This window comes from Cavia porcellus, unplaced genomic scaffold, assembly GCF_034190915.1.
Source record: "Cavia porcellus strain 051 isolate PalLab524CR breed Dunkin Hartley unplaced genomic scaffold, mCavPor4.1 scaffold_13, whole genome shotgun sequence".
NCBI classification, from domain to species: Eukaryota; Metazoa; Chordata; class Mammalia; order Rodentia; family Caviidae; genus Cavia; species Cavia porcellus.
In genome coordinates, this window is record NW_026947496.1 from 61,783,926 (window position 1) to 61,795,400 (window position 11,475).

General features: G+C 34.7%; 1 protein-coding gene across 1 annotated transcript in view; it reads left to right on the forward strand.

The window, feature by feature from the left end:
- The window catches only part of Lrrn1 (leucine rich repeat neuronal 1), a 42,507-nt gene extending 33,662 nt beyond the window's left edge, over positions 1-8,845 (forward strand). Inside the window, exon 2 of the mRNA XM_003473450.5 lies at positions 5,084-8,845. Coding sequence (XP_003473498.2) covers positions 5,364-7,514 — 2,151 coding nt within the window. The 5' untranslated portion in view covers positions 5,084-5,363 and the 3' untranslated portion in view covers positions 7,515-8,845. The remainder of the gene's footprint in view (positions 1-5,083) is intronic.
- The last annotated feature ends 2,630 nt before the right edge of the window (positions 8,846-11,475 follow it).

Below are 11,475 nucleotides of genomic sequence, written 5' to 3' on the forward strand. Positions count from 1 at the left end.
CAGTGCATTTAAAAAAAAAAAAAAAACAAAAAAAAACCTTATGGCTCAGAAGATGGTGAGTTGAAGTTATTCCCTAATGAAAATAGGCAAATTTGAATCCTATGTTAGCATTGTATTTGCTTGAATTCTGAGAGATTTAAAAGACTGGTATTTCAAAACATATTCTATATGGTATGAATTTGTTCATCAGAGAGTGCAGGTAAAAACAGATGTCTAAAGGTATTTTTGTTTATTTTGAGATTTTAAAAAAATAGCCCTTCGTTGCTATTATTACACTGTCAATTAAACAGTGCTAACTTCTAGGCTGGAACTTCATGAGGTTTTATTTCTGCCGTGCTAAGCACTGAGCCTCAAACCTCATACCTGTTAGGTAAGTACTGAACCACCGAGCTTCATTCACAGCTGAGCTTTGTGTTTTATGCTTTGCTTGTCTACACAGGGATTTTATTTTGATTCTAATGCAATATTTGATCTTTGGATTTCTGACCCTATCATTCCAATAAAACTAGTTGAAAATATAATCAAAATGATTAATAATAATGACCTTTCAAAATATCTGCCAAAGCCAAAGGCACATTCCCTATCTCCCAATGATCCTCAAACTTGACGAAGTTCCAGAGATTTTTATAAGTGTTTGAGGCCTCCCTCTAGGCTGGACTCTTTCCAAAGTCCTAGGTGACTTTAGTTATAATTTTCATGGCTAAATAATAATATAATTCACCTTAACATTAGTTGTGCAAAGTAGGAATTTAAGTAGTTTCTAAAAGGTAGCAGAGCCACTAAATAGACAAGTCAGAGTTTCAATAAAATCATTTAGTCTTCCTGGAGAATTCTTTAGGAGGGATTGTTTCTTACAACTGTCAGACTTGTTTGTAGAGCATCATTTTGGTAATTACCAGAACCTTATTTTCTTGCATTTGACAGATTTAGCCAGTCAGCCCTAAAATAAAGCCATTTCACTTAAAAAAAAAAAAAAAAACACCCTATTACAGCAAATTTTCATTTGTTGCAAAGTTTAATATAATTATGTGTGATAAAAGTTGACCTAAATAGCCAGGTGTGGTGGCACATGCCTGTAATCCCAGCACTTGGGAGGCTGAGGCAAGAAAATTATGGCAAATTTGAGATCAGTCTTGGCTACAAAGTGAGCTCAAGGCCAGCCTGAACTGCATAGTGAGACCCGTCTTCAAAAAAGCCAAATAAAATAAAATAAAAGTTGTCCTGAATTATAATAGTTTTACTTATTTTTTACTTTGATAAAAAATACCTAACAGTAAATTCCCATCTCCCATGTTTAAGTATAGAGTTGAACTGTGCCAAGTATATTCACATTGTTGTGCAACAGGTCAGTAGAAATTTTTCATCTTTCAGAACTGAAGCTATATTCATCAGACAATAATTCACTCTCCCCCAAATTTAGCAACTTTTTCTATGATATTGACAATTTCATGTACTTCATAAAAATAGAATCATACAGTATTTATTCTTTTGTGACTAGCTTATTTTGTAGTCTTTTAAAGCTTCATCCATATTGTAGCATATGACCAGATATCCTTTAAGAAACCTGCACAATATTCTATTTTATGGACTTTCATCCCTCTGTATCCTTGGGGTTGTATCTAGCAAGAACTCCTCCTCTCCAACCTGCTTGAGTCCCTTATATGAAATGGTGCAACTGCACATAATCTATGCACAGAATACTGTAATCATTTCTAAATTACTTATAATACTGAATACAATGATGTAAATTCTGTTTAAGTAATTATTTAATGTTAAGGGAATAATAATGACAAACGAACCATCGATACATGTTCAGTACAATTTTTTCTGAATATTTTCTATCACAGGTTGTATGAATTTGCAGAATTAAAATGCACACATACCAAGAGCTAACTATATATACACACCACATTTTTTAATCCACTCATTTGACAGTAAATACTGTATCTGAATTACTTTCACCTCTTTTTATTGTGAATAATGTCACACTAAACATGGGCATACAAATATCACTTTGAGTTTTGTTAAATTATTTTGGATTTATACCTAAAGGTGGAATTGCTGGATCATATAGACACTGTATTTTTAATTTCTCTCTCTCTCTCTCGCTCTCTCTCTCTCTCTCTCTCTCTCTCTCTCTCTCTCTCTCTCTGTCAGAAAACTCCCTAGTATTTTCTGTAATGGCTACACCATTCATACATTTTGAATTCATGTTAGTATATGTTATGAGCTAAGGGTCCAATATTAACTTTTCATGTGGATTTACTTTTCCTAACACTGTATGTGGAAGACACTGCCCCTTCTTTATTATATACTTTGTCATCCTTGTCAAAGACCATTTTAACAAAGATCAATATATGACAAGATTTATTTTGGAATTCTCTGTTCCATTTGTCTGTATTTCTTTAAAAACCTCCTTTTGTGTACCAAGTTTGATTCCCTGTTTCCAAAGGAGTCAATTTCAGATTTGAGAGAGAAAAATGTCTTCTTTCTCTATTGATAAGATAGTCTGATAGTCTGAGTTTCTATCCTGGTTAGTTGATTTGTTTGTTAAGGTGTGTATATGTGTCAAAGACATAAATACTCCAAGATAGCTATCTCAAATCATATAATTTAAACTAAAATAGAGCATTACCATGATAATATTAAAATTATAGCCCTACAAATGCTACTTTTCAATAGTAATAAACTGTCTTAAGAGTCTCTCATATACCTTGAATATCTATTTGACTTCCTGAGACATTCCTTAAATTTGATCAAAACATTAAAATTAGTTGAAATTCCATCACAAGAGTTTGAAAGGTAGAATAATTCTTTTGGCTTTCTATTTTGAATTAAGATGAAAGAATAATCTGTGACAGAAATTTTCATAATGTTTACTGTGGCCCTTTGACTTGCTTTAGGATTAGTCTAAATAGAAACATACTGGAATAAATTTATAGAGCAACGATATTTCCAAAATGCTATGCTCTGAAGTATGTTTTCACTTTATAGAATTGTTGATAAAGGAATTAGGTAGTTTTATATTATTTAAAAGTTTTTCAATTACATAATAGATGGCAAAATAATCAGATTTAGAGGTGAAGGGGGAAGAGAGGATCATCAAATATTTCTTTCCCACCAAGACTAGAAAGATTCAGCATTGTGCAACACATTCATTTTATCTCAGACTTACCTAAATCTTGATAAATGATTTTTGTCTCAGACTAGTTACAAAGTCTGCATATTTTTTAAAAATAACAAAAAACTGTATGATGTTGATTTCCACTAAAAGATGACAAAACTATATAACTTTTAGTACTGGTTATTTGTATTATAGTTTTCAGTCAATCACAAGGTAACTGTATTTTGCAGAATAAAAAGATAACAAAGTGAGAGATTTTTATGTGTCCAACATTGGGCTTTAAATACATTATATGCACTGTTTAATTGAATCTTTCTAGAAAATACTACTGATTGAAGCTCTTTCATTACTCAAAAATGAAGTGTGTTATGACAAAAGAAAAACCCACATTAACTCTACTTTTAATAGTTAGCAAGTGACTGTCCTAATCCTGGATATATTATTCCTTTTGTTTTCTTGGTAATAGAGATTGAACCCAAGACCTTTGCACTAAGCTGCAACCCCAGCCCTTTTTATTTTTCATTTTGAGGCAGGTTCTTGTTAAGTCAGTAAGTTGCCCATGCTGGGCTCAAATTTGCCATCCGTCTGCCCCAGACACCCAGAGTGCTGAGATTATAGGTATGTACTACCATGCCTGATTTTTTATACTCGATTGCTTTTAGAAAACTGGAAGCATTAACTATCAATTCTTTACAAGTCAGTGAATTACACAAATTTGAGCTCAGACAATCAATAAAACCAATAGATGATGGGCAATAAAAATCAAATATCTTCAGCTCTCCTTCTTTAGTTATCCTCTGACAATCAATACTTAGCTAAAATACAAGGGATGAGAAATACAATAATAAGATACTAATAAATATAATTAATGTTTATAAGCATTTAATGTATGCCAGTCAGTCTATGCCAAGAGCATTACATAGATTCCTTTAATTTTCAGTAATCCTGTGAGAGAGGTCCCTTTTGACCAATCTTATTTTCTAAATTGAAGAAATTATGGCTTCAAGAAATTAAGTGACATAGCCATGATTTATAGCTGTTGTCAGTGACAATCCCATGAGACTAATGAAACCATGTATGTAAGGTATATTTATGTACATATATTCCTGTATCACATAGATTTGTGTTTTTAATGAAAACTAGTAGTATGATAGAATAGAATTCTTTTATTTATTCAGTCAAGATTAGATTCAGCTGTTAGAATGTAGGAAAAACTAATGTCTTCTTTTTATAGTTATGTTAACTTACATTAACTTTTTAACCAAAAAAGAGCTAGAAAGATTTGGCTGAATATGTCAACAAAATGTACCATTTGGAAAAAGCAAATTTCCTGGAGACAAATGAAGTATTAACTAGCATGTAAATAATTAATAATACACTGAGACTTTAATAAATTATCATGGTTTACTTTCACTAGGAATGACCCTTAAGTTTTCGGAATCACAAATATATAGTTTTTAAAATCACCTTTGTTTTTAAAGAAATGACATCAGCAAGCTTTTCTGTGTATTGCTAATGAGTGTCCATGTATGTATGCATGTATGTGTGTGTTCACTGACTTTGCCCACTAGTATATGTTGTCCCAATTGTAAAAGTGTCACTAATTTTAGTATAGTGAAATATACAAGATGGCCCAAAATTTTAAAAGCTTATGTAAAATAGGCATGAAGGTATATGCACATAATCTTAGTACTCTAGAAAGCTGAGATAGGAGGTCACACGTTAAAACCTAGCTTTGGCTAAAATACTTTAGCAAGATCTTGTCTTTAAAAGGGCGAGGGAGTAGATGGGGAATGTAGCTCAGTACTATAAAAAACATTTAGAAGCCCATTTGGTTATTTTGAATGCATTTGAGACACATTAGATTTGTGAGTGACTATGCCATTTTAGCAAAAAGAAAAGTAATGATGTAGAAAAGATATGGAATAAACATAACATTTTTCCTAATCTCATTTTCAGACACATCTCTGAACTTGGATCTGGCTGAAGTAACTCACATGAAGACTTGTGTATATACCTGGAATAGAGAAACAGAGTTAGAGGACTTCAAGTTGATTCCTGCCTCTTGAAAAGTCCAGGAAACTATCCCTTTGGACTCTGGAATTCTGTACATTTCAACCAAGACATTGCTTGAATGTTTACATTTTCTCCTTGCTGTAGTGCTTCTCACTGTATAGTGCCCACATTCTGATAAAACTCACAAGTGTCAGGAGTTGAGCTTGTTCTGTAAGCCTACAGTATGGCTAGGATAAGCATAGTAACAGCAGTTTGCCAATTGGTGCTGAGTGTGCTAATGACTTCTCTAACTGAGTCTTCCGTATTGAACAATGAGTGCCCACAACTTTGTGTTTGTGAAATTCGTCCCTGGTTTACTCCACAGTCCACATACAGAGAGGCCACCACCGTTGATTGTAATGACCTCCGCTTAACAAGAATTCCTAGCAACCTTTCTAGTGACACACAAGTGCTTCTCCTACAGAGCAATAACATTGCAAAAACTGTGGATGAACTTCAGCAGCTTTTCAACTTGACTGAACTAGATTTCTCCCAAAACAACTTTACAAATATTAAGGAGGTAGGACTGGCAAATTTGACCCAGCTTACTACTCTGCATTTGGAGGAAAATCAGATTACAGAAATGACTGATTACTGTCTGCAGGACCTCAGTAACCTTCAAGAACTCTACATCAACCATAACCAGATTAGTACTATTTCCGCTAATGCCTTTTCAGGCTTAAAAAATCTGTTAAGGCTTCACCTGAATTCCAACAAATTGAAAGTTATTGATAGTCGCTGGTTTGATTCTACACCCAACCTGGAAATTCTAATGATTGGGGAAAACCCTGTGATTGGAATTCTGGATATGAACTTCAAACCTCTCTCAAATTTGAGAAGCTTAGTTTTGGCAGGAATGTTTCTCACTGATATTCCTGGAAATGCTTTGGTGGGCCTGGATAGCCTTGAGAGCCTTTCTTTTTATGATAACAAACTGGTCAAAGTTCCTCAACTTGCCCTGCAAAAAGTTCCAAATTTGAAATTCTTAGACCTCAACAAAAACCCCATTCACAAAATCCAAGAGGGGGACTTCAAAAACATGCTTCGGTTAAAAGAACTAGGAATAAATAATATGGGAGAACTCATTTCTGTGGACCGCTATGCCTTGGATAACCTGCCTGAACTCACAAAATTAGAAGCTACCAATAACCCCAAACTATCTTACATCCATCGGTTGGCTTTTCGAAGTGTGCCTGCCCTAGAAAGTTTAATGTTAAATAACAATGCTTTGAATGCTGTTTACCAAAAGACAGTAGAATCCCTTCCCAATTTGCGTGAGATCAGTATCCATAGTAATCCCCTCAGGTGTGACTGTGTCATCCACTGGATTAACTCCAACAAAACAAACATCCGTTTCATGGAGCCCTTGTCCATGTTCTGTGCTATGCCCCCTGAATACAGAGGGCAACAGGTGAAGGAAGTTTTAATCCAGGATTCAAGCGAACAGTGCCTCCCGATGATATCTCATGACACATTCCCAAATCATTTAAACATGGATATTGGCACAACACTTCTACTAGACTGTCGGGCCATGGCTGAACCAGAACCTGAAATTTATTGGGTCACTCCAATTGGAAATAAAATAACTGTTGAAACCCTTTCAGATAAATACAAACTAAGTAGTGAAGGTACTTTGGAAATATCTAACATACAGATTGAGGACTCGGGACGGTACACATGTGTTGCCCAGAATGTCCAAGGGGCAGACACTAGAGTGGCAACAATTAAAGTTAACGGAACTCTTCTGGATGGCACCCAGGTACTAAAAATATATGTCAAGCAGACAGAATCCCACTCCATTTTAGTGTCCTGGAAAGTTAATTCCAACGTCATGACATCAAACTTAAAATGGTCATCTGCTACCATGAAGATTGACAACACCCACATAACGTACACAGCCAGGGTCCCAGTAGATGTTCACGAATACAACTTGACACATCTACAGCCTTCTACAGATTATGAAGTATGTCTTATAGTGTCCAATATTCATCAGCAGACTCAAAAGTCATGCGTAAATGTAACAACCAAAAATGCGGCCTTTGCACTGGATATCTCTGATCAAGAAACCAGTACAGCCCTTGCTGCAGTAATGGGGTCCATGTTCGCAGTTATTAGCCTGGCATCTATTGCAGTGTTCATTGCCAAAAGATTTAAGAGGAAAAACTATCACCATTCACTAAAAAAGTATATGCAAAAAACATCTTCAATCCCACTAAATGAGTTGTACCCACCACTCATTAACCTCTGGGAAGGAGACAGCGAGAAAGACAAAGATGGTTCTGCAGACACCAAGCCAACCCAGGTTGACACGTCCAGAAGCTATTACATGTGGTAACTCAGTGAATATTTTGCTTCTGGTAGTAAGGAGCACAAAGACATTTTTGCTTTATTCTGCAAAAGTAACAAGTTGGAGACTTTTGTATTTCTGACTTTGCTAGTTTGTGGCAGAGTGGAGAGGATGGGTGGATATTTCAAATTTTTTTTAGTATAGCGTATCGCAAGGGTTTGACACGGCTGGCAGCAACTCTAGGCTTCCAGTTGGTGTTTGGTTTTTATTCTTATCATTATTATGATTATTATATTATTATTATTTTATTTTAGTTGTTGTGCTAAATTCAATAATGCTGTCCTAACTATAATGCTCAATAAAATGATTAATGACAGGTTGGGGTTCCCCTCTGCTTTTACCAGTAGCATGACCCCTTCTTCAGAAGCCATCAATAGAAAGTACCGTGTCCTCCAACAAGCTAACATACAGTTTTGAAGCAGCACTGAACCTTTTGTAGCAATCTAGTCTACAGACTTTTAATTCAAGAAGCTAAGACTAGACTTGTTACCTTTGTTGAATGATGTTAGTTGACTGTACTGTAATGTTGTATCAACTGAATTGAATGTTCGCCTTTCAGCAATGACTTTAGTTCTTCCTCTTTTTTTGTAATAGTTAAAGAGGCTTAGAACAAGCTAACAGGCAATAGAAACATGTATATCAGATTTTTTAATGTAACAAACTACATGTTAATTGTTACTTTATTCTTTTTATCTTTAGTAGACACTTTTAAAAAAAGATGATAATTTTGTTGTGTTTAACTCAGCAACATGTGGTGTACAAAGAAGACAGAACTATAATAAATTAGTTTTGTTCTGATTTTTTAGAACACTTGCAATAATGTATCATTTATAGTTCTTGCTAATTGCAGTGGTAATATTTTTCACATCAATGGAAACAGCAATCAATAAATCGATCAAAGCATGTTGCCTTTGAAAGTTAGGTCCTAAAAGTTTTGAATTCTATTTCTAAGGGAACAGATATTTATTTTAATTGATACATTTTAACAAATATTATTTCTATATTTTAAATATTATAGACCAGAATCTAATAGGGGGTTCATATAAAGAAAAAAACTATATTACTTTATCCCATGTGTAACAGAATATGATATTACATATATTAGGTGATACAGTATCAGTCCTTTTCCATAAGGTTTGAGACATGATTTTTCTTATAATTTCTACATTTCCTATCCAAATATAAAACAAAGAGTGTTTCAAAGTGTATTATTACATTTTTCCTTTTTAACTGCTGTCCATATGCTTAGACTCGTACTAGTCTGTATATCAGTGTGGATATATCTGCTGAGACAAGTAAATGATTAATAGAAAACATGATGACTTCTGTATGGTTGGCATTTTTGATCCAAATATTACATACAAATTTTGGCAGAATTAAATGTTTCAAGACTACGTAAGATATGCATATGTGAATTTTAGAATAGAAGGAACTAAGTTTAGGTATAAGACTATTTCCACAAAGAGTTGAGGGAGGAGATTTAAATATATAGATAGAAGGACAAAAGTCTCTTGAAAATTTGTTTTGGTGAGGCAGAGAAATAAGGAAAGCCTGTTCCAGATGGCAGCTGCCACCATGGACATGTTGTCAGACAAGAAATGATGAGATTGTAAAAGGAGACTACGAGGAAACAGGTGCCAGATGAGCAGGATCAAGGAAAAGAAAACAGAAAGAAAGTCCATATGATCAGGCTGAGTGAGTTCTTTGTCAAATTCCCTGTTTTATGAAACACAAATGCACTTTTCTCCTCATTTCTAAGGGGCCTAGGGAGAGAATTTCAGATACTATTGCAAGATGCAATAGAAAAGCAGTGAGTATCTGAGTTAGATGTTTCACTTTTGTGATGCCAGGGAGAGCTTATCACTGGTCCAGGTGAAATTCTCCTGCCCATTTAGAATTCTGTATTTTGTTGATTGCTTCAAGCCCAGCAGCCTCCTAGAACTGTGTGCAGATCTCTTCTACAGTTCTAAACAACCTCTGGTGCCTCTGTGTCAAAAATGCAGCTTATCCTCAAGTTCTTATATACTCAGGGTGAACTACAGCACAAGAGTAGACCAGAGACCAGGAAAGTGTATATATTGTTGGTGCTTTCAAGTACAGATATGTGAGAAATGGAATTAGATATGCTTTAGACGTAATAATGGTAATTTCCTATGAGGGAATTCTTTACCTTCACAGGCCATCCAGGAAATTCTCTACTAAATCTGCAAACCATGACCCATAACAGCTTACAGCTGAGGGAAGAAGCATCTTTCATCCCATAAAGTGATGATTTGAAGCTAGCACAGAATGAACACTTAAATACTCATAGATAAAAGAAGGAAAGCAACCCACCCATTTCTTCATTCTGAATATATAGCAAGCAGAAGCATATCTGAGTGCTTTTGTCAAGTCAGTTTGGGGAATTTTCTTTTACTTTAAAAAGTACTGAAGCTTATTTTTCCCAATCCATGCTAATGGGTTGGTTTTGATAGGAAAGAAGACAGCAGAGCACTTTTTTCCCTAGCCAGGTATTTCCTTATTTGTACTTACTTTGGTAATACTGTCAGTGAAATTAGACATCAAACTAGGCCCTGATTAATTAAGGATCACATTCTACTTTCACATTTTCCTTTCCTTCCTTCTGTGCTCAGGAGATACAATGTATATCTAAACTGATTTCATAAGGCTATTTTAGGAGCAGTTTCTTAACAGTCACTCCCTAGTTTACCCTACAATTAAATGACAATCAAACTGATATAAAAAATGCAATGTGTTATTATCAGTGCTTCTAATGTGACTGTGACTGGCAAAAAGAAACCATTTCCATTCTGCTGTGAATGCACCAAACTCCCTATGTTCTCTCACTTGCTTTTTATTCATTCATTTATTAGTTAGGGAAACCACAGTCCATCCTGTACTTAGTGTTTGTTTTCAATCGCTATTTTTTTTCCAAAGCACTTTGTCTTCGTTACTGTTTTTAACTATAGGGGAAAACGTTTTGTATTTTTAACACTTGCCTGGGAAAACCATATTTTCTGCCTTTCTGTTCACTGTAAAGGAGAGTGTAACTCCTTCTGATGCATTCTAAGTGCAACTGAAAATGCTTTCTTCACCTCAGTCCTTCCATTCTCATCCTGTTTGCAAACAGACCCTTTTTCTTTTTGCTTTTTTTTAATTCAAAAGAGATTACCTGGTAGAAATTGTTTTTTTAAAGCAAAGTTTTAGAATCACCATCTGGAGTTTTGAACGATTCAAACCCAGAACCTCTGTAGGACTTGATCTAATTTGGTGGGGACATGATTAATCTGCTGGTCCCGACTCCTACTCATGCACCTTAATCCTTACCGGCTCAGCATATTCCAACACAAGTTAATAGAACTAAATGGGTTTCTTTTACACACAACTTTGCAGATACTTGTTAGTACTAATAAAAGTATATAGTATTTGACCATTGTGTTGCTCAGGTACTGGGAAACTGAAGATTTAATTTAATCCCAAAACTAGTACAGTAAATTGGAAGTTATTCTTTCCAGTCTATAGCTGAAAAAATACTAAGACCCCAGGAATAAGAATTTGCCTGATAATATAGCTCTGTAAGATGGAGTTCCCTCATTTCTGGTTTTCTCTCCCTCCAATCAGTCCCTTCTAAAGCAGAAGAAGGAACATCTATTGAAGGACAGATGCTAGAAGTCACTGGGAATATGAGAAAAGACCAAGCAAATGAACAAAGTATTGTTAATGGAAAATGACACTAAGAGCTCTATGTCTTAAAATTGTTATTTTAAGAAACATTATGCAAGGAATCTGGGAGATATGCTTCAAGACTGTTTATATCAGACTAAATTTTAATTCTAATGTTCAGCTCCCCCAAACTGTCCTCCTTGTTACACACTTGTAAAACTTTTAAAATTTTTTGCTTATTATTTTTTTTTTTTGAAATCCCAAGGTCATTTTTTGCTTAGGAAGA